The sequence below is a fragment of the Tupaia chinensis genome, unplaced genomic scaffold, assembly GCF_000334495.1.
Source record: "Tupaia chinensis unplaced genomic scaffold, TupChi_1.0 Scaffold000545_1, whole genome shotgun sequence".
In the NCBI taxonomy this organism is placed as follows: domain Eukaryota; kingdom Metazoa; phylum Chordata; class Mammalia; order Scandentia; family Tupaiidae; genus Tupaia; species Tupaia belangeri.
In genome coordinates this window covers 112,455-136,146 of record NW_006160057.1, presented here as the reverse complement: position 1 = coordinate 136,146, position 23,692 = coordinate 112,455, and the positions used below count along the sequence as shown (strand labels likewise).

At 36.7% G+C, this 23,692-nt stretch overlaps 2 protein-coding genes and 1 pseudogene across 3 annotated transcripts in view; 1 reads left to right on the top strand and 2 right to left on the bottom strand.

The window, feature by feature from the left end:
• The window catches only part of MTBP (MDM2 binding protein), an 81,887-nt gene extending 73,841 nt beyond the window's left edge, over positions 1–8,046 (bottom strand). For both annotated transcript variants that reach the window (XM_006157520.3, XM_027775326.1), the window contains exons 1-6: positions 7,843–8,046; positions 6,942–7,022; positions 3,973–4,046; positions 3,722–3,873; positions 2,522–2,580; positions 593–737 (exon numbers count right to left, since the gene is read on the bottom strand). In XM_006157520.3, coding sequence (XP_006157582.2) covers positions 593–737; positions 2,522–2,580; positions 3,722–3,873; positions 3,973–4,046; positions 6,942–7,022; positions 7,843–8,002 — 671 coding nt within the window. In that variant the 5' untranslated portion in view covers positions 8,003–8,046. The remainder of the gene's footprint in view (positions 1–592; positions 738–2,521; positions 2,581–3,721; positions 3,874–3,972; positions 4,047–6,941; positions 7,023–7,842) is intronic.
• A 122-nt stretch (positions 8,047–8,168) lies between these two features.
• The window catches only part of MRPL13 (mitochondrial ribosomal protein L13), a 33,761-nt gene continuing 18,237 nt past the window's right edge, over positions 8,169–23,692 (top strand). Inside the window, exons 1-3 of the mRNA XM_006157519.3 lie at positions 8,169–8,354; positions 9,983–10,106; positions 16,318–16,411. Coding sequence (XP_006157581.1) covers positions 8,253–8,354; positions 9,983–10,106; positions 16,318–16,411 — 320 coding nt within the window. The 5' untranslated portion in view covers positions 8,169–8,252. The remainder of the gene's footprint in view (positions 8,355–9,982; positions 10,107–16,317; positions 16,412–23,692) is intronic.
• On the bottom strand, positions 19,986–22,097 carry LOC102501312 (ganglioside GM2 activator pseudogene; annotated as a pseudogene).

Sequence of the window (23,692 nt, the reverse complement as noted above, 5' to 3'; positions counted from 1 at the left end):
CCTACACTTCATTGAAGAGGTCTAGCTCTTCTCACTTTCTTATCTTAACTCAACAGTATCTACTACTGTGTTTAGCAGACAGTCTGCAATTCATAAACACTTGCTGAATAACAAAGTCATAAAGTCGACAAATCCAACTTAAATACTTAATGATCAAAACTGTAATATACAATTAATCCATACTAAAATGTCATGAAACACGACAATATATCTTTATTTCTATAATATACTGGCATGAACACAAAAAATAGGATATTAGAAAACCATCGTACCCATATATTCATGGTATTCATGGTCCTCACAGGACAATATAAATCTGTTTACAAGTACACAGTGTGTTTGGAGGATTAATGTTCAGTTAATTGAGCAGCATCAATAATATTTACTGAAAACTTACACACCCCAGAAATACAAAAATGAAATAAGAAAAATCTAGGTTCTTATCAACAGATAAATCTCCAATCACTGTATGACATAAAATGTTACTGTCAGTTTAAAATAATTTTCAAAAACTAAATGTATCAAAAACAAGGTAGCATGTTAACTGTAGCAATGGACAATATGAACAATCTATATGAATAAAGGCACTTACATTTCAGAATGACTTCCGGCTATAGTAATTTTTGCTGAATACCATTCCCTCAAATGTTTTAGTGCTCCTACAGTAGGTAAACAGTCTTTCAATTTAGGAGGATCTTTGTCAGAGGGCAGTAGAATTACATCTATCATTGCTCTACCTAGAAAGAAAAAAAAAGTACCTTTGTCATTTTCAGAAAATGTTAGATCTGAAATATATTAAAAGTAGTATCCTAAACAAAATAGTACCCTGAGCAATTAAATATTTAGTTATAAAATAAAGGAGTACTTTAACTTTAATTTCTAAAACGTTTTAAAACAATATACATTCCTAAGAGTTTAATAAAAAAGAATTTTAAGAGAAATTTTTGCCATAGAGTGTGTATGCTCAACAGAGACACAAATAGAAAGTGAGAAATCACCCCTCAGGGCAATGGCCATGCCTCAATCCCCTCTCCTCCATTCTCCTCTTGAGATTTTGGGCACGCAATGCACACATGCCCAGACTGAGTTTTAAGTCACTGGGTCTAGGACTCAAACCACAGTCAACTATGTGGGAGTCTAGCAACATAAGCATTACTCCACTTGCTGGTCCCAAGTACAAAATTTTTAAATGTTCATCATTTGATTTGTTATCCTAAAATAGCTAGTATATATTAGAAAACAATGATCTCCATCATTAATTACATGCCAATTCTATAGCAGTGGTTAATTATACACATCATTCTTGAGATCATCAATGCTATTGTTGTACTCAATTGAGAAAAAAGACAAAACCAAAATACCTGGGCAACTACATTATAGTTTTCCACATTTACTTTTGTTGTCCAAAAGGAAATGAATTAGTATAAAATTATACTTCAAGTAAATTAGTTCTCTTTTAAGGGGATAATAAAACATTCAGAAAAGCCAATTATACTGATATCATGGGATCCAGAAAAAATAAATGATAACCTTATCAAACTTTAAATTTCATAAAATTATAAATGCACTCAAGGAACATAAGTACCAAAATGAAACAAAACCAAATAAAAATTAGACAGTGACAGTTTAATTCACCAAAATAGTAGTTTAATTATTTCAATGTGTAATCTGAACATGACACTAAAATCTTTATGCATTTGGGGCCAGCAGGTGGCATGGTGGTTAAAGCACTGGACTCCCACATGGCCAAATGTGGATGGAGTCCAAGACCGGGCAGTTTGAAAATTACATCAGGAGCATGTGTGTGCATGCCCAAAATCTGAGAAGAAAATGGAGAAGGGATTACACGGCAGCCATCCCTCCTGAGGGGTGACTTCTCACCTATCCTGTAACTGTCTCTCTCTGTCCCTCTCCAGCAAACACATGTGCTCTATGGCAAAAATCAGGAAAAAAAAAAAAAAAAACTATTAATGAATGTTAAAATGCACCAATTTTAGATGACAGCTATTTGATTAACACAAAGAAAGGTAAGTTAAAGATCAAGGCATTTTAAGAATAGTCTAAGACAGTAATTCACAAAATATGCTTTCCATTATAGGAAAAAGGCTGAGAAAATGGATACTCATTTGATGAATGTGTATACCAACTTTACCATAAAAGAACATTATCTAAATAATCTATTAAAAAACCTTTTCCTAGGATTTGTTTATAGGACTAGTGATCACAATGGTATATAATGGAAGATTCTTCTTTAGTAATTACTAAATAAGAAAATGGACATGAGCATTTAATTTTCAAAGTTCTAATTTGTGTATAACTAAATGGAAACAGAGAAAAGAAGTGTATTCCTCAGTAACAAACTATTAAAATAGGAGAGTACATTTTAAATCAAACTCAGTGAAGTTATTTTTCAATAGGAATTTCAAGATTTGAACTGAGAACACCAGTGTAAAGATTAAATTATCGCTCACTCATAAAAAGTAAAAAGTACAGATTATCCAAAGCAGTCATAAAATATTACCAGGAGCAGGAAGCTTGTCTGTTAGCTGATGCAAATTTTCTGCAGATTCTTCATACAAACTAAAATAAAGGTAATGAGAAAAACACACACGTACATATTACACAGAACCATAATGAGTAAGACTAAAGGGCTTCTGTGCCACACACCATTAAGTGTGTTAGACGTGCTAGCTTATTTGATCCTGACACAATAATCTCAGGTACTATTATTATTATCTACATTTTAAATAGCTTGCCTAAAGTCACAGAACTAGTATGTGTGGAAACTTGGATTGAAACCAGAAGTACAAATTCTCACCCACATCCAAAACACAAACAAACTAAAAAAAGAAAAGAACAAAGCTCCCTAAATTATATCTAGAATATTAAATATTAATGGTAACTAGCAGACCAAACATTTTTCTAAACCTTAAAAGTAGGGCCTTGCTAAGTGTTTAATAAAGAAGGGTACTGCTTTGATGTGAATGGCACTTAATAGTCCTGACTGTAGAATATGATGTCCTCAGATTCAAAATCTATTAGTTGCTTCCATAGAAGGACCTTTTTTGCTCAAAATAATATACTATATAGCATAAAGGGTTCTAAATTCTTTATTAAATGCACTATTGCCTAAAAAATGTGAGGCATTTTATGTTAAACCACAGTTTCCGAGCTCCCTCTTGTGGAAATAATTATTAGTTCACTTAGAAGTAGGAACTGTACCATGATTCAAAACATCCAAGTGAAGTCAAGTATGTATAAAATCCTCAAAAATTCTTCATGGTTTTTGAAAGGAATCTGAAATGCTGAAGATATACTGAAGAAGTCACATATTTGAGCCTTAAATAGCAAAATGAAAATGATACTCTGGCTTGAAATTTAGCTATTAACATTAAATAAAAGTCTATTCAAGCTTTTAAAATAAAGTATCAGGCAGAATTTACCTTCAAGAATGTGACAAGGAAGTGACATTAATTAAAATACCATTTTTTTATTCTTGCAATTAGATTTCGATTAAAAAGAAAACATTTCCAGATATCGCTTTCTTTTTAAAGAATTTCATTCAAGTACAAGCCCGAATTGCCTCATGTCTTCCAAAATAGAGGGATGAAAATTTCCATCAATTAGAAGCTGCTAAAATATATAACCTTCTCCTTTGTGACTTAAAATAAATGCTGAATGTTAGTTACTTTAACTGTAGTATAAAAACACATAAGCATACTCAGCCAGGGATAAAGATTCTCTGCTATTGCTGTCATCTTCTTCAAAACATTCAACAGCATTCAAACATTCTTCGATGTTTGTTTGAAGAACATCTTCAATCTTATCATTTTCTGTATCAAAATTTATCTCTTGCCAATCAGAACTACAAAACTAATAAATCAAAAGGTTGTATTAAATATTGGATCAATGGAATTCCTTATACTAGCAAAAGACAGTCACTAATAATTCTTTTTTTAAAATTTATATTACCTGATAAAATCCACATATTGCCTGCACTGCAAAGAACCACTTCCTGGAACCTGGTATACCACCTACTGAACAGGCTTGAAAACAAAATCATACTTATTAGAAAAAAGGCATACCATAACTCATATGTCATTGCATATGTATTTAAGAGAATTACATAATTTCAGAACACATGATATAGTTCTCTAAGTTATATAGATAAGAATCTTTTTTAAAAACTCTATTAGATATTTAAATATAGCAGAAAGCAAAATTACTCACTCAAAACAAATACTTTGCTTTAGTTTGTCACAGTTGAAAATCCATAGTGTTATTTTAATCATCATTTTAACTAGATTAGAATTTGTCATAAAAATGTTGAAAAATACACCGATTTGATTACTACTGAGTAACACAAAACCACGTGAGCCATTTTAGTGAAAATAACTCCCTTCTCTAAATACCATGCAGGTTTGGTTCAGCCAGGCTAGAGACTGAATTAAAAAGTAATACAGCCTCTAGGTAGGCAAGATGCTCTTCTTGGAGAATAGACATGAGAATATGAAAGTAAGAGTTACTTAGAGGACACATGAAAGGAGTCAGGAGTCATGAAGAATTTAGAGCAAAATATAGACACTGGGTTCAAAAGAGAGAGGAGAAAAGTGGGAACTGAGACTTAATCCCTGGAAGCCAGATAAGATGTTTAGCATCCATTAATACTTCAATGATCTCATCTGAAGACTGTACTTTCTACTCTCTAAAGAAAATAGAAGGCTTTAGATAGTAACACCTATAATATGCTTTCAGAAAACATACAAGCCCATTTGTGTTCCCATTAAATCTTTCCTGTTAGCAAGTAAGAGGCATTATCTTTCCAATTCAAAGTTATCCTTGAACCTCCTCTGAGATGGAGCCCACTGATTGGTTGTGTATCTGTCTTGCTTTTCAACTATTCTCCTCTCTAAATTCTTTCCCATTAGCATTTAGGTACACAAAAGTTCAAACTATTTTTTTACACCAATAGGGGTTTCTTTAAATTGACTTCACCTTTCCAGTTACTATTACATCTCTTCCTTTACCCATCTTCAAGGATAAACTTTCCAAAAATACTATCTACACTTGACTGTCTCCATTTCCTCCTCAACTTCCCCACTCCCAACCAAATACATTTTAATTTTTTTCTCCCAGATGTCATTGAAATGACATTTATCAACGTCACTAATAAGTGACTTGTTACTTAATATAATACTTTTCAGTTCTGCAGTCACTCAAACTGTCAGTTTATACTGATTAAGACAGATGCCTCAAAGATTGACTATGTTCTCCTTAAACCTTTGGTCTCAGGACCAGCAGATGGCATAATGGTTACATCGCTGGACTCCCACATGGTCAACCGTGGTTCAAGTACCAGACCTGGTCCAGAGAGGAGAATGGAGAAGGAATTGTGGGGTGGCCACCCCCCTCCCAGGGGGAGGGTGATTTCTCGCTTCCTGTCTCTCTGTCTCTCCAGGAAGTACACATGCCCTATAGCAGAAAAAAAAAATTTGGTCTCTACAGTACTTTCTTTCTGGTTGTTCCTCTCATTCTTTTACAGTTTGATGTTTAGTTTCTTTAAATACTGGGATTTAGTTTGAGATTTTCTGTTCTTCCCACTGTCCATAAGTAACTTCATCCTTTCTCATGGCTGTAATACCTACACATTGAAGATTCTATAATCTGTATCTCTAGCTCTACCCTGAATTTGAGTTCAGGACAAATATACCCAATTTTTAAAAAACATTCCTACTTGGACACTTCACAAGCAATCATTCAAATTCCAAATTGAACATGTCTAAGTCCCTCCAAATTTTCTTCTCCTATCTCACTGAATGTTGTCCAAGGCAGAAACTTGTCACTCTTGATTCTTCTCACCTCTCCTTTCTCCTAAGCCACACCAGTCCTTCAGTAAGTTAGGTAGTTTCTACTTTTCTAATTACATTCATAATTTCCTTCACATCAATCCATTTTCCTCCACGCTAGAATGCTCCAAAGAGGTCTTCTGCGTATACATTTGAGGCACAAGTGATTGAAAATCTTTACTGTGGTAATACAGTATCGACTAAAATTATACCAACTTGAAAAAATAAATAAGAGTACTACTGAGAGTTAGAAAACAAGTTATGCCCCATCACATTATTAGGGAAGCAAGTATTAAAAATCCTTTGGAAGGGTGACAATAGCCATGAAGGATAAGGGATTATCCAATAAAAGCAAAGAGAGAGGAGCAGACTGTCTGGTCATGAAAACTACAAAGTAATCATAATAAACGCACTCTTCTTGGCATCTAGAGAAACTTCGTTCAGCTTTTAGCACTGGGTCTGTTTTGCCATCTCCATTTTCTCAACTTGTAAAGGACATTCTCTAGTAGGGACTGAGAAGAAGTGAAAGAGAAGCTAATCGTAAAAGTAGTTGATGTACCTGTATAACATCAATAGAAGCTAAAGGAGAAAAGATTTTTTTTTTCAAATTAAAGGGTGTTTTAAAACGTGAAATACTTCAACATGTCAAAGAAGATAAAATCTTTTTTTTTAAGAAACCACTACGTTTAACAATTATGCAGTACTTTTAGAGGGTAGCTAAGAGCTAAAGACAGAAAACAAGCATGTTAAGGAAGTCAGTGTGGGAGCGTTAGCAACATCTTTTTACCCAGGACAAAATCCTTTCATAATGTCACATTATCCTATACTATATGGAACTAAAGATGGGCAAGAAAATGTCATAAAAGAGCAAAATTCCATCTGAGAGCCTAAAACAATTTGTATAACAACTGTATGACAAACATCAGGAAGAGAAGGGAAATGTCTTTTTCAGTGTTGGTATTCCCTTAGTTACCTCTGTATCCCAATGCCTTATACACAGTCAACAAGTATGAACGTACTCCTGGGTAACCATAGTAAGTTAATTCCCAATGCAAATGCTTTGCCAGAGAAAAGAGGACGTTTCATTATACTTACCAGGAAAAGTACTATCTTCAGGATTAATGGAAGCCCTAATGTTTCTTTTCAGGAAGTGATAAACATTTGCTGCAGTGAAGTCTAAACAGGAAAGACAGACTAATTCAGTGGATTAAAAAGTTAATATAATCTAGGCTTGGTCCCTACCACAGACTCTCAAGAACAGTATGCTGTACAAGAAAGAACTGCACACTTGCTACTCAACATCAGTTCAAATGTTGGTAAATCTAAAGCATGCACTAAAAATGGAAAACGTTCAATCTGTACAAGTCAACGAGTTAGCACACAAATCAAAAAATCCCCCCAAAAATATAATTTTGAGAAAGGAAACTGTCATAGAATCTTCTATGCAACCACATACATTTCCTCTGCAAAATGTCTCCCCAATTAAAAACAAATTAAAAAAATGCAATACAGAGTTTAGATGGGAGCACCAAAAGTAGTGCAATCGCAAAGGGTTAAAATCATTTAAAATTTATCATTTGTTTTTAAACATTGATATATATGTGGGATGTCTTCTCACATTAGAATGCAAACTCTAGGACGGCCAAGACCGTTATCCTTATTGTTCCTCTCTGTATTTACCTACATGAGGAACACGGGAGGCCGTGTTCAATAGTTACTGAATGCAGCATACGTTTCCCAAGTGCAGAAATTCTCCTAAGGCGTGGAGAATTTACTGAGTTATATATTTACTATGCCAAAAATTTCTGAGCGCTGGAATCTTGCTCCCATAAATGTGTTCCTATTCTTCCAGACAGATGGTATTTTCAGCTCTCATTAGATGTATCCCAGAGCGCGCCCCAGCTTCCTGGGACAACTGGACATAGGCCCATCCCCTGCAAAACTTAATCACAAACTCAAACTTCCCCTTCCCGCCCTTTTTCAATCCTGCGCTTACCCGGTTGCTTCTCCGTACCCTCAACCGACGACTCCTCTGGCCCATGCTCCTCCGGTCCATTGGCCGCCGAGGGGAATTTTCCTTCCCCCCAAACCACCAGCAGTAGGTACCGATCCATGTCCTCACAACTCACCCCAGTTTGAAGTCTGGGTTTCCACATCCAAACAGCCGCGCGCTATGACTCACTTCCGGTTCTGTTCGACTTAGGTCGCCTGGAAATTGTGCCCTCCGTCGGATTTCCGCAGTTCTCCAGAAAGTAGGTTATTTGGGGGAATTATTCTCTCAATACCTGCGTTAATTCCTCCCTTCATGACAGAATTGATACCATGGGAAAATCGGAGCAACTTAGGAAACGCAGAGAAGCAGAACACAAGACCGGCTAGGAACTGTAACGCTTGGGTATATGTGTTATGTGCCGGGCCGGTAATGCTGAGACACCGGGCTTGGCTCTAGGGAAAGCGGGCACTGTCCTGCCGAGAGGAAGCATGGCGAGTTTCTCCAGGGCGCCCCAGGTGAGTTCGGACTCTTGTAGTTTAATATGGTTCGTTCTACTGGCGGAAGGAGGGCGATCGTTTCCGATGATTCAGTAGTGAAGCTGATTCTGCTGGAAACCTAAAACCGTCGGCCACTGGCCGTGGGAAAGGAGAGACGAGGGGGTTTGGCCTGCCCTTGCCTTGGTCCTTTTGGTACTGGTCCCCTTTTCATTCATCCCTTTTGTCTTTTTTCCCAGGAAAGAGGGTCAGAGAAGTCTTAAAGGTGACATACAGCACTGTAGATACCCCATGGGAGGAAGTTGCTTTTACTTAGTAAATTGGGGACCTGTGATCCAAGACGTAACAAGATCTGATTTAGATATTAAAAGAAGCACTTGACTGCTGGATTGAGAACAGACTGTTGAATAGTGGGAATTAATATAGGACAGAAATAATCCGTTTGGACCTTTTTGCAGTACTCTGGGCAGTACACTGCACTACACTGTTGTACAAACTAGGCCAGAAACATTGGTGTATGTTACCTATCCACGATGAGAAGGAAGTGCAATTAAGTGCAATTAAGCACTTACAATCTTTTACGGAAATTTGATATTGTGACAGTGTTTGTATTTTTAAATTTAAACAAAACAAAGATAAAACAAACAAACTATTTCTTCCGTAACCCAAAGAGACAGAAAGAGAACGCTCCCAAAGAGATCCGGACACTGTGATCCACTCCTAACCTCAGCCAGACTTGGATCGTGGTCATGTGTGTGCCCAGCATGCTCTAGGAGGTCTCAGTACATCAAACCTGTATTTTCCCATGTGGGTCAGCTTTGCAGAACCTCACATTTTATCACTGTACCACTTTATTTTTTTTTTTCATTTTTTGAAGTATTAGCCTACAATGATTGGGGGGTGACCTAGTCTTTTACTTATGTATAGGCTGGTTTGAGGTTTGTGATAATTAAATTAAAAATAAAACCAGCTAGCTTAGTTGTACTTTTTCCAGCATCCTTTGGTTTCTTAGGCACATGAATACAGAAAGCATCTGGTTAAGATCTTTCTGGGGTGAACTTTCATCAGAGTTTGAAGAAATCTATGAATACTGCAAAAACAATGGTCTATGCCTGAAGTAACCAAAAGATCTGCTTAACTCTGCTCTGGAATTGAACTTCTGACTCATCCTTAGTTTCCTTGTGGCCTTTCAACTTTCAATATAATGTACCATTCATCTCAAAAGGTTTTTGAAGACATTCATAAAAGTGTATACTTTCTGAACTTTTTCACTACCCCTCCAGATTCTGTCCTGTGTTATGCCAAAAATAGAGGCCTTCAAAAAGTTCACAGAGGGACCAGCAGATGACGTAATAGTTACATTGCTGGACTCCCACGTAGTCGGCCATGGTTCAAGTCCCAGACCCGGCAGCTTAACATTCACAACAGGTGTGTGTGTGTGCCCAAAATTCTGAGAGGAGAATGGAGAAGGGATTTCAGTGTGACCATCCCCCGGGGAATGATTTCTTTCTGTCTCTCTGGTGAGTGCACATGCGCCATAGCAAAAATCTCTCTCTACAAAAAAAAAAAAAAAAAAAAAAAGTTCCCAGAAATGTATATATAGTAAATTATGTTATTTCCATTTAATTAGGGTTTTTTTTTTTTTCAAGCAATGGGCCACTTTTGCTCGAGTGTGGTATCTCTTAGATGGGAAGATGCAGCCCCCTGGGAAACTTGCTGCTTTGGCATCCACAAAGCTTCAGGGATTACATAAACCTGTGTACCATCCATTGAGTAAGTATTGCCCTACTCTGCTATTACTCTAGTATGGTCTTTTCACCACACATCTGCTATAAGTATTTTTTTTAATGAAAGTTAAAGTAAAAGCCAAAGTTTTGCCAATCCCCTGTTAGGACTTACATGATTTAGCTGCTATGGTGTCTCTAACTTTAATTTCCTAACTCTGTCCCTTGAACAATCCACCCAGGCCTGTTGTTCCATTAACTTCCCTGCCAAGCACATTTTTGCCATAGGGCCTTTTCACATTCTGTTCCCTCTGCCTGGATACGTTTTCTCAGACTTCTCCATGGCTTGTTCCTTCACATCTTTCAGATTTCTGCTGTTTTTTGTATTCCGGGAGACTTCTTCCCAGCTTCATGTGTCTGTTCACCCTTTCACTTTAGATCTTTACTTTGCCTTGCCACGGTAGTATGTGCTGATTGATGCTGCTGATTGGCAGTCAGAGGCCACATGAGACTTGGGTTCCATGCCCAGCTCACCCTAAAACCTGCATTTGGTGACACTTGCCTGTAGTCCAAGCTATCCAGAAGGCTGAAGGGAGAGGATTGTAACACAGCCAGCCCCTGTCCTAAAATAGATACCTGTTACATCAATAATTGCTTATTATCTGTCTTCCTTCACTGGTCTAAGTACCAAAAAGACAGAAACTTTACCTGTCTTGTTCACAGCTACATCTACAGTACCTGTATCTGTGCTTGACACATAGTTGGATTGCAAAGAATATTTGTGGCATGAAGGCATGACTTCATGAATACCAGTTTGGGGATTACACAGTGGTTCAGGGTTAAGGCAATGTTCCATGGTGCTGATTAACACGAGAATGTTCCAGGCTCACATCAGACACCTCCCTGAATATGCTGAGCATATGCAAACCTAAGATTTGAAGCTAAGAGGGGATTATGAAGACCTTGTTGGGGCTTTGGTCTCTCTGTCTCTTTCTCACTCATAGGGGAAAAATAAATAAAATTAAAATACTAGTTTAATAAGAGTGAAGAAATTCCTTTTAGCCAACACTCTGGCAGTTAAGTTAGAGTTTTGGCTTTCTGGAGCTAAGTGGAAAGATTATTCCAATAATTCATTTTGATAAGGATTATGATTTTCTCTGTTTCTTACACCTCCTGCTCTAATGTTTCCCCCTGACTGTCTTAGTATGTTGTTGTGTTGCTAATCAGAAATGCCTAAGATTAGGTGGTTTATAAAGAAGAGATGTTTATTTGGCACATGATGCTGGTGCCTGGAAAGTCTGAAAGCATGGGGCTAGCCTCTGGTCCTGCATTACATCATGACCAACAAAAGCAGGACACCCAGTGGGTGCATACAAAAAAAGAGAGAGAGACCTGCAGACATCTTTTATAACAACCAGCTCTTGTGGGACTAAACCCTTCTCACAGCAGCATGGACTCACACCTCCTTAAATCACATTAATCTATTCATGAGGACAGTCTTCCATGATACAGACAACATCCCCTAGGCCTTATCTCTTAAAGGTCCCTCCACCTCCCAACAGCATTACATTAAGGACCAACTTCCAACATAAGAACTTTTGGGGGACAAACCATTATCCAAACTATAGGATCCACATGATGACAACTTCAATAAGATAAAAATAAGCCCACGTCCTGTGAAATATGTAAGTCTGTTATATGGATCTGAGGATTTTGTAATGTGAATCTTTGTTTTTCAAGTATCTTGTATACTTTGTGGCCCAAAATTTAGGTGCTTGTCATAAGTAGTTTGGGGAATTATACCTTCAAAAGGATATTTTCTCTGAGTACAGTCAGTTTTCAATTTTCCCTGTAGTTATGGTCTATAAAGTCAACCATGAACATGAATTAGTGAACACTGAAGCATTGCTTATAAGGGGAATATAGGGTTCGGTTCCTGTGAGCATCTGTCACAATGTTGTTGAAAACCAGTCAGTTCACGTGGTCAGCCACAATCTTTCTCCTTTTATTTCCTTCGTCTGTCAGGATATTTTGGGCATGCACACACATACCTGGTGTGCACCTCAAGCTGCCAGGGCCAGGACTTGATCTGTGGCTGGCCACGTGGGATCTGGCTCCCATTGCACATTGCCCATCTCTCATCAGCTCTCCTTTGATTTACTCATTTAAAGAAAAGTTCGATTTTCCTTTTAATATGTAACTTAAATCAGCAAAATTTCTCATATCTACGAGATGTTACTAAAATCTAAATCTAAATTGAAAATAATTGTCAGTTCATAAATAAGTTTCAAGTTTCTTTCTTTTTTATTTTTTAAAGCAAGATGTTTTGCTACATTGTGTGTGCACTCACTGGAGAGAGAGAAACAGAAACCGAGAAATCACCGCCCCCTCCCCAGGGGGATGGCTACACCGCAATCCCTTCTTCACTCTCCTCTCAGAGTCTTGTTCATGCACGCACATGCACCTGACAGAAGTTTTAAGCCACCAGGTCTGAGACGCAGTTGACTATGTGGGAGTCCACTGACATAACCACATAACCACCTCTGCTCCCTGGTTTTAAGTTTATTTTTAACACTTACTGGTTCAGTAAGCACTTTTTTAATTGCCAGAGAGTGTGTTTGCACTCAGCAGAGAGAGACAGAGATTCAGAGAGAGAGAAGGATAAAGAGAAAGCAGTCCTCCAGGGGGGCACACTCACACTGCAGTCCCTTCTCTATTTCTCTATCCTTTTGGCATTTGGGGCACATATGATCACGCACCTGGAGTGTTTTTCAAGCCGCTGGGGCTGGAATTCTAACCACAGTTGGCCATATGGGATCCAGCTCTCTTGAAAAGTATGCTATGGGGCTGGCCCAATAAACGTTTATTAAGCATCTATTATGTGTTCATCATCACTGTAAATATATTTGTGTCCAAATCAATCTACAATTTCCATAAAAAAATTAAGCATTGTAGTCATATTTCCAATGATAACTATAAAAATTAACCACTAATATATCTGAACATAATGTATATGGTGGTTGAATTATTTTTTGTCAAATGAGTCTTTATAAAGTGTGAAAAATCAACTTCTGTTCATAAGGCTATTTATGATGGAAAATGAGATCTGGATCAAACTGGAAGTGGTATGAACTAGAAAAACAGTTCCGTGTAATTAGAGTTGTCTGTCTGAGTTTTGCACATGGAAACCTTTTGAACATATTTCTTTTCAATTACAAATGAAAAGAGAGGGTATGTGATGATTCGTGAAGTGTGACTTTCTCTTCACGAGAGCTCCACTCCTTTCACTGCCAATAGATTTCTTAGTTGAGCATTTTAGAAGAAGCAGAGAGAATCCTTTCAATAGCATTATGTAAAGTTATCTTTAGACTATCAAAATACTCCTGGTCTGCATCAAATGAAATAAAGCTGCACACTACTTTTAAAGGTTAATGTTATAAAACTAGAGCATGAACCAGTTCAATCAAGTTTAGATTTTATGATCTAATTTAATCTCTAGTATTTTGTCTTATCTGAGTTTATGATGTTCCTAAAATTATCTAGAAAATGTTTTTCTATGATTGAGTTCAATGTCAATATATTTTAAATGTTAATTAATTTGTTACTTTTATTTTATAAGCACATTTATACTCAGTTTAATCCTAGACTATCATTCTGTGATCCACTAAAAGAGACTTTGTACCAGCATTTTTTTACAATACTTTTAAATTTTAGAAGTGGATATTTAGATATTGTCAATAAATTTGAACAGCGCATCTCATTCCTATCACAGTCTTTGTGCTCAGTAGATTTTATGGTATCCTACATGATCACTTGTCATATTGGCCATGCATCAGGTCAAGGATACCAAGCATGATGAAGTAAGTGTTTGGAGGAAGGTTACATTGCTACATTTGAAACTTTCTACAAACTGGAAGAAAATATTTGTAAACCACAAAGGGCTTATGTCGAGAATATATAAGGGGGCCAGCAGATGGTGTGGTGGTTAAGGAGCTGGAATTCCCACATGGCCAACCACACTTCAAGTTCCTGACCTGGCGGTTTGCTTTCTCACTCTCTTTCTCTGACAAAAATCCATGTGAAAATTAATTAGTTAATTAATTAATTTCTTTTAAAAAAAGGATATGTAAAGAACTCTCAAAACTCAAGTTAAAGAAAGAAACCAATGTAGTTAGAAAATTGTCAAAATGTATAGGTCACAAATAAGCACATAAAGAAAACCATTAAATGTCAGTAACCATGCAGATTGAAAATCTGCAGATTTAAACCATGATGAGATATCCTTACACATCTACCAAAATAGCTACAATGAAAAATAGTGACAAATTGGGCCAGCAGATGGTATAGCAGTTATGTCACTGGACTCCCACAGAGCCGACCACAGTTCGAGTCTCAGACACAGTGGCTTGAAAATCACATCAGGTATGTGTATGTGCATACCCAAGTTCCTGAGATGAGAATAGAGGAGAATGGATTGTGGCATGGCCATCCCCCTGGAGGTGTCCTTTCCCTCTCACTGTCTCTGTCTCTTCTCTCTCCCTACGAAGTGCATATGCCCCAAGGCAAAAACCCCTTAAAAAAAAAGAAAAAGAGAAGAGAACAATACTGACAATAAGAAATGCTGATAAATATAAGAGAAGAATACTGACAATAAGAAATGCTGATAAATATACTGAGATACTGGATTATTCATACATTACTGGTGGAAGTGTAAAATAGCACAGCTGCTCCAGGGAAGAGTCTGGCCGTTTCTTAGAAAACTAAACATGAGCTCACCATTCAGCACAGCCATCTCACTTAGACATTTACTCGAGACAAATGAAAATTTCATTCCACCCAAAAGCCTATACTGCTCAACAGTACCTCTCCCTATTCCTTCCTGTCCCTCTACATTTATCCACTCCTGTCCCATTGATATTTGTTTTCTTTATTGCCTACCTCCCTCCATGAGAATGTATGATGTGTTAAGAACAAAGATTTTGGTTACATTAACTGCTATATTTACAGCATAAGAAACAGTTCTTTTTATCAGCAAGTAGTAAATAATGAGTAATTAAATCAGTGAAAAGAATTAGAAAGTGATTTTAAAAGAACCCAAGAGTTCTACCTAACATAACAGATGTCTGCATCTGAATCTGTCCTTGCCTGGTCACTCAGACAGTTTGAAACAGTCTAATTTCTAAGATAGGAACTAGGAGCATCTCCCATAGCATTTAGGAAGGGAATTGTGGGCGTGTGAATGATAGTATAAACCTCATTTACATTAAACAATAGGAATTTTTCAACTTACTGTGACCATTAACTCTATAGCATAAGGGATCTTCAATTAATGACCTTCAACAGGGAACTTACATGAAGAGAATAAGATTATACAAATAATAGAGCAAAATAGTTGAGTATCATGAGAAAAATTCAGGCATCTTTGCAGAATCAAAGGGAGCTAATTTTGATACTATAAAAGACTGTTAAAAAAAAACTGATATTCACATTGGATCATGGTGTGAGTGGTTGGTTGAGAGTGCTTGTCTCTTTCACTCTCTCATAGAAAATATTAATAAAGAAACTTTTAAAAAAAACTTTAAAAAGCAAACAATGAACAGCCAAACTTAAGGTTTCCTTTGCTAGAAAATTAATGCAATACATATATTTTAATTTTTAGGTCATGAGTCAAATATATTTATAGTCATGCTTAAAAGTGCCAATTTAATTAAATGTGGTCATAGAAAAGCTTGCAGAGGTAGTTAAGCACAAGATTATAGTGCTCTATTCTCTAAATTTCAAAATAATAATTATGATGTTTTATGTTTGTTTTCAATTTACCTGTTTGTAAATCATATTTTTTATGTTTATATGCATATTATTTTCATTTTCTCTTCTGTTTATAAGGGAAGCTTTGAATCATTTATTTGAAGATATTTAGTATAAACATTTTTAGTAAAGTATAATTATTAATGGAAAGAGTAATGGGAACAACAGTAGTTTGCCTTTAAAAAATTTATTGTCGATATTGGCATCTTTATTAAATTCACTTTTACCTTCCAACGCTAAGATTTTCCAAATGACCTGCCAACTCTTTCTATACTTAGATGTTTTATAAAATAGTAACAGAAATCTGTTTAAGAATTTTTGATCTTGCACTATGACTTGCTTTTTGTTTTTTTAATGTGTTGTTTGGACTTTGATAAGCTATATAAATAAGTATAGTCACTATTTAAAGTTGTTATTTTTCATATAAAATCTTTTTTCCCCCCTAAATCTAGGTGACTGTGGGGATCATGTTGTCATAATGAACACAAGACACATTGCATTTTCTGGAAACAAATGGGAACAGAAAGTATATTCCTCACATACTGGGTAAGATCATGGTCATTGTCAAGGAAAATAGGTAGTTGAAATGCATTGCCATAAGAATACCATTGCTCTTATTTGTGGGAGAAAAGATGTTTTCTAAAACTGGCATGTAAGAAAACACTAATTTTACTTATGTACATATGTCATTTATGCAATCAGAAAGAAAATAACAGCAACAACAGAACAAGTTATCCCTGTAGTCTAGTGGTTAAAGTAGTCATAGTCTACATGGTAAACTGCAGTTAGAATCCTGGCCCCAGGAGCTTGAAAAAACACTGGGCACCTGTACATACATGCCCTAAATACTCCTAACAGGATGGAGAAATGGAGAAGGGATTGTGGCATGACTACATTCCATTGGGAGATACTTTCTCTGTGTCTCTCTGTAGTGAGTGTACATAACCTTCAGCAAATGAAAATAAAAACAAAAAAATTACTGTACCAAGTTTAGTTATTGAAGTAATTACTTCAGTATTTGTATATCATGGAAGCTTCATATATAACCTCTCTGATCAAGATTACTCTTTTGTCAGCATTCTCATTTCTTTTTCTTGTAATTGATCTTACTGCTGTTTCCAGAACCATCCTGAACATCTGAAAGTTCACAAGATGTTCGAGGAGTGGTGAGCAAAATCCAAGGTTGAAAGATAACCTAACATCTCCACTATGTCTTTTGCAAGTAATAGGTCTTTCTGTGCTTAAGTAATAATGAGTTTATAGTTACAGAGGCAGCCCATATTCCCCCCTTTGAAATGGTCTATTTTTTTTTAGAGAGATTTTTGCTGTAGCTTGTATGTACTGGCCAGAGAAACAGAGATAAAAAGTGAGAAGTGACCCCTCCCCCCCGGGGGGATGGTCACGCCACAATCCGTTCTCCATTCTCTCAGGATTTTGAACATGCATGCACATACTGGGCTTGTGTTTTAAGCCTACAGGTCCGGGACTCAACCAATCAACTATGAGAGTCCAGCAATGTAACCAATACACCGTTCGCTAGTCCCAGTGTAAAGTTTGGAAACACCTTTATGCTGCTGAATCATTATTTTTTTTTTTCCTTTCCTATTGGCCTTAGTTTTCCTCTTCAAGACTGTGAAATAATTATATTTCTCGTGGCATCATCAGATAATTTTGAGACAGTTAATTATTAAGCACCCACTGACTTATCTTTTCTATGTGCTAAACATGCCAAGTATTTTTTTTTTCAAAGTTCTACATATGACAGGACATCAAATATCCTCATATCTTGTTTTCTCTTCTTTAGATACAGTCATTAGTCAGTGTCTGAAGACACTCATCTGAGTGTGTGCTGGTAATTTCAAAGTACTATGTCAGTCTTTCCTCCATCTTTCAGTTTGTCAATCTTTTATTGTAATAGAACTCATCTTTTCAAGCCTATATCCTTTATGGGACTTATTGAGTTTACCGCCAGTTTGAACTCCTGTCTTTCTCAGACACGAAAAAGTTGTATAGTCATGTCTCTCCTACCTTTGTTTTAGTTGTGTTTAAATATAACTGTAAGACTTTACTGTGTTACATTTTATGTCCAGTCTTTTAGGAGGCTTGAGATCCTGGTTTAGTCTTCTTTTTTTTTTTTTTTTTTTTTTTTTTTAGAGAGATTTTCTCTATAGGGCGCATGTGCACTCGCTGGACAGATAGAGACAGAGAGACAGAAAGTGAGAAATCACCCCCCGGGGGAATGACCATGCTGCAAACCCTTCTCCTACATTCCTCTCTCAGGATTTTGTACACGCACACACATACATGCCTGGTGTGAGTTTGAAGCCACTGGGTCTGGGACTCAAATCGTGGTAGACTATGTAGCAGTTCAGCAGCGTAACCATTATGCCATCTGCTGGTCCCCTGATTTTGTCTTCTGATATATTGGTTAATCAGTAGCCTTGGGTTATGTGCAAATTTAATTAAGCCTACCTTCTACACTGTTATCCTAATTATGATTAAAGTGTTGATCATTTAGTCTTGATCAAAATGATTCTTTTATTCCCAACTTCACCTTAAACTTTGATATTCGTCTCTGTTTCTTTCATCTCTTGCCCAAATGCATCTTAAATGCTTAAAATAACATTTTTGCTTTCTTTACCCATTCCTCCTTTTCAAACACATTCCTGTGGGCCGGCCAGTGTCATGTGATTGGTGTGACTGGATCTAACATGGCCACTTGCACAGTTCGAAGTGGCTTGAGAAGTATACAAGCAGTATGTGTGTGTCTGCCCAAAATCCTGAAAGGAGGGGTGGAAAAGGAGAAAGGACCGCAATGTGACTGTGTCACATGGAGAATCATGGCGCTTTTTCTACTTCTGGTGACTGCACATCTCCTCTGGCATAAATTTAAAAAAAAAAGAAATTATGAGGTCTTTAACACAAATGAATTTATATTCATCTTTAGTAATTTCTGCTCTTGTTACATCTCTGTGTAAAAAAGCAGTTCTACAAAATTTGAAGGTATTGGGAAAAGAAAGATGAAAGGCCAGAATAGGATAGTATGATAAAAGCATGTGGAGAAGTATTGATACAAAATGCTATCATAATTCCTTAACAGCCATATCTAGTAATACTGTAATTAAAGAAAAATAACAGCATAGCCATCAGTGAACAGTTAGCCTACTGTATACATATCAACTGATATTGCATTTTCTTTATTTTTTTTAGAAAGGTTTTTGCAGTAGGGCACATGTACTGTTGGAGAGACAGAGACAGAAAGTGAAAAATCACCCACCGGGGGTGGTGGCCACTCCACAATCCTTACTCTTCCACTCTCCTCTTGGGATTTTAGGCATGCACGTACATGTACCCAGCATGAGTTTTAAGCTGCTCGGTCTGAGACTTGAACAGGGGCCACTACAAGAGAATCCAGGAAAATAACCATTATGCCATCTGCTGGTCCTGCTATTACATTTTCACTAGTGAAAGTAGGGCTTTCTTACCTACTAGATGAAAATTCAAACCCCTTTGCAAGTTGCTGGGACCCAGTTATCACTGCTGCTTCATAATTCTTTTAAGCATCTTGCTGTTTCTTACCATTCTTTCTTTGCATGTGCATTCCCCTAATAGGACTGTCATTCCCCCTGTGTTTCTCAGGAACACTCCCGTTTGTCCATTAAAAACTGGCTCAGATGTCACCTTTTCCAGGCTGCCTTCCTTATCTCCTCATCATTCTTAGGGTTAATTGCTTTTCGATTCTCTGTTTCTGTTGGCTCTTCACCTACACCTTGGTCTTCCTGCTTTATTATAATCATACACTCTATATTAATTATATATTCAAAATTTAAATTTTTAAGTGTAAAAGCTTTAATACATGCTAATTTTGGAAAATAGAGAAAAGTTTAAAGAAGAAACTAAAATTCACTTCTGATCCCATGACCTAACATTTTTTTAAATTTTCACTCTGTTTTTAATTCAGTGACCAAAAAAAAAGAAGAAAAAAAGGGAAGTCATATAAAAGTGCTTCAAAAGGCCAAGTGTGGTCAGTCTGCACTTGAGATTACAAAATATTGGTTCCTATTCTTTAATTGTAGAAACGAACGAAGCTTTCAGAGGAAGCCATAAGGGTAGGAAGAAAATGACTGGACTTCCCAGGAGGTGTCCTGGGCTATCACACTTACCCTCCTTAAGGTTAGGACTGCTTGGGTTAGATTAGAATGTAAGTGCACAAAATGATTTTTAGTGAAGGCACAAGGATCATTGCATAAAGGAGCATAAAGAGGGGCAGAGAGCAGAATTAAGCCGGGGCAAATGCAAGACAAAGGAAGACAGTTTCTTCATATCCCTTCAATTCTGCTGGGGCTGAGGTCTCATTATTTGCCCCTTAGAGAAACAGTCTTCTTCATGCAGCCCATTTGCTTCCTGTTCTTGCTCATGATACTCTCAATGCAGTAGTTCCCAGTGCTGAGCCAACTGGCAACCTCCAGGTCAGGCAAGGTGATACCAAGTCTTGGGTAGTGAATAGGTGCCTTCTTTGAAGGGACAGTGGAAGGAAACCCATAAGTGTGTAGGGGCTCTGGGCAGGACTGTCTAGGAGGAATGAACATGTCAAAAACATTACAGAAGTTTTCAGAGGTACAGCTGCCCATGTGGTCCACACACAGGATCTTAAGCCAAATGCCCCCCATGTCCTTTTCCACAATTAAATCCACCTTCAGAGGAGACTGGAGGGGGACGCTGGTCCTACCCAGGGCACTGAGGTTGACATTCCCAGGAACAACAAAGGAGTCAGGCTTCAGTCAGACTTTTGATCACAGTAGGATCCTTTGTTTCATCACAGTTAGCCCAGCTAAATTTACTGACCTTGTTCAGGCCGTTGCTGCAGGGGCCACAGGGCTAGTGAGAAACGAGCCCCAGGAGAACAGGAACCAAGCCTGTGTCGGGATACATTGCAAAGGGTGTGACTGCCCAGAGTAAACTACCGACCTAGCATTTTAATATAGATAAAAGTTTATAGCCTTTTTCACTTAGTATAAAATTCTCAGAGAATCTTTTTGTAAGTATTGAGTTGTCAGGAAACTCAATACTTGCTCTCTCACTTTATCTCTCTCGCTCTTGCTCTCTCTCACTCTGTCCTTCTCTGGTCAAATTTAAATAAATAGAGTTAAATAAAATAATTATTTAAAAAAATTAAATCTCTGGAAATAGATGAATTTCAGGATTAAAAATATACTTTCAGGTTTTGAGATAATTGCTTTAAATATTATATTATTGCATAGGAGAGCATAAGTTATCCCAAAATGTGGAGTCACAGTATTGCCATTAAAAATAATTGAATAGGGACCAGCAGATGGAGTAGTGGTTAAGGTACTGGCCTCCTACATAGTCGACTGGGGTTGAAGTCTCAGATCTGGTGGCTTAAAACTCACACTGGGCATGTGTGCCCAAAATCCCAAGAAGAGAATGTAGGAGAAGGGATGGTGGCATGGCCATATCACCTGGAGGATGATTTCTTGCTATCTCTTCCCCTCTCTGTTTCTCCAGCAAGTGCACTTGCCCTATAGCAAAAATTTCTCTCAAAAAAAAAAAAGAAAAAGAAATTGAATAATAGAGCTTTATTCTTTGGAGGGGCTTCTGATTGTTTATATTATGTTAGGTCTCTGCTTTTCTTTGTCACCTTATCTATTTTTTTAAGAATTATTTATTTAATTTTATTTATTCACTAATTTATTTCAATTTGACTACAGAGAGAGGGAGAGAAAGTGAGAAAGCAAGCCACCAGGTCCAGAACTTGAACCATTGTTGGCCATGTGACAGTGTCCAGTGCCTTCATCCCCACATCACCTTCTGGCCCCTGTCACTTTATCTATTAAGAATATTAATTTGATTCACTTTTTTACTTCTTCAAATTTTCTTTATGAAAGAAAATCTACTGCACTGTTAACTTGGATGATTAAATTTGTGTTTTTATTTTGTAATCTCTTTTGTTTCCCATTTTCAGAAACTCCTTTCTTGTCTAAATATATCATAAACATTAACTTCTAGTTTTTCTAAGAGTTCAGCAAATTACCCATCTTAAACATTCACATGTGACTCTTGTCATTTAACTCGTATTGTCAAGAATTAGGGATATGGCTTACTACTGTTGGTATCAACAGAATTTACTTAGTCTTTTTATTTTATTTTTTTTTTTTTTTGAGGATGGGATTCTGGAAGGTTTATGTGTGTTTCCCAGTACCGTAATAGACATTTTCTAAGTGGTTATTGAGTTAATTTGAAGTGAAAAACCCTTGACTATCTTTTAAAATAAATTCTTCCTCCATTGAAGCTATTCCATACTGGAAGAAGAAACGTAGTTATTTTTTCACTAGTAAAATTCAAATGAATATTGCATTGCTCAAGTCATTCCCTACTCGGAATTTATATCTGCTTTCCAGATCCTCCAGGATAAAGTCCAAACTCATGAAATTTGTGTAAACGGAATTATGCTTAACTTGCTATCCCAGTGTGAAAAATAGAAAGCCGTTCTGTAGAGTAGAAATCATAGTTTTTAAAAAAAAAAAAAAAAAGGAAGAAGAAATAGTAGTTTTTTCCCCATGGAGAGAAAGGATTAAGTATAGAAGTCTAGACAGGATTTTTTTTTTTTTCTGTAACTGAAATTCCATTAAAGAAATAAAGGAATACCAGTTTGAAAGTTACCCATCTTGTTCAGCAAACTTCTAAATTTGATTTTTAATTTCATTTCTAAAGTATAGTTCCTTAAATCATCTTTAAAATATTCTTGTCTTGTTGAAAGAAATTTATGAATTGACTCACATTTCAGTAATATTAAGGTTTTCTTGCAGAATCCAGTGGCCTTCCACTTTTCTTCCCTTTCTTGAAAATTGTTTGTACTTTATTCATCTATTTAGGACAATAAAACCTTACAAAAATTTGTTTTAAGTTTTTTTTGGGGGGGGGTGTTTTGTTTGTTTTTGCTTTGTTTTTGTTTTTGCTATAGGGCACTCAAACTCACTGTAAAGAGACAGAAAAGGGGAAGGAAGAAAAGAGAAATCACCTCCTAGGATGATGGCCAGTAGCAGTCCCTTCTCCATTTCTCTTTTTGGGATTTCGGGCATGTACACACATCCACCCATGGCGTCTTTTAAGCCGTGAGGTCTGGGACTCAAACTGCACTGCTGGCCATATGGAATTTGACTGCCTTAACCACCGTGCCACAGTGCTGGCCCTGTATTAAGTTTCTTAATTTCTGACACATTTTTCTCATTTGACTTTCAAAAATTTGTGAAGTAGATAGGATAGATACAATTTTTCTTTTATATGATGAAGTCATACTTAGGTGAAATGAATTGCCTAGTAGTGTACTAGGTGTCACCTGGACACCTAAATCCCAGGCCTGGATCTGCATTATCTAGTTCTAGTAATATCCCCAATACCTTTTTATTTTCAAGCCTAACTCAAATCTATCTATTTTATATATAATAAAATATATATTGTATTTGGTCTATTGAAATATATTATTACTTAAATGTGTGCATTTTAATGGTGTTTAGCCACTAAGGAACAAGATCATTAACAATTTAGATTATGAACTTCTCTTCCAGATTCAGGGGTGTAGCACTGTTGCTCCCAAATTTAACCCCAGCTTGTACAATTTGTCTAACTTGGCAGGGCTCGTGAAACATATTGGCTTGTTACTGTTTCTTTCTTACATAGTAATAGAGTAGCCCATAATGAATGAATGAGTGATGAATGATTTAAAATTCACAAAGAAATAGAGTTAAACCAAGAAATTTTTCCAAGATATAGAACTTTTTTTAAAATAACAAGTTGACCACTTAAGAA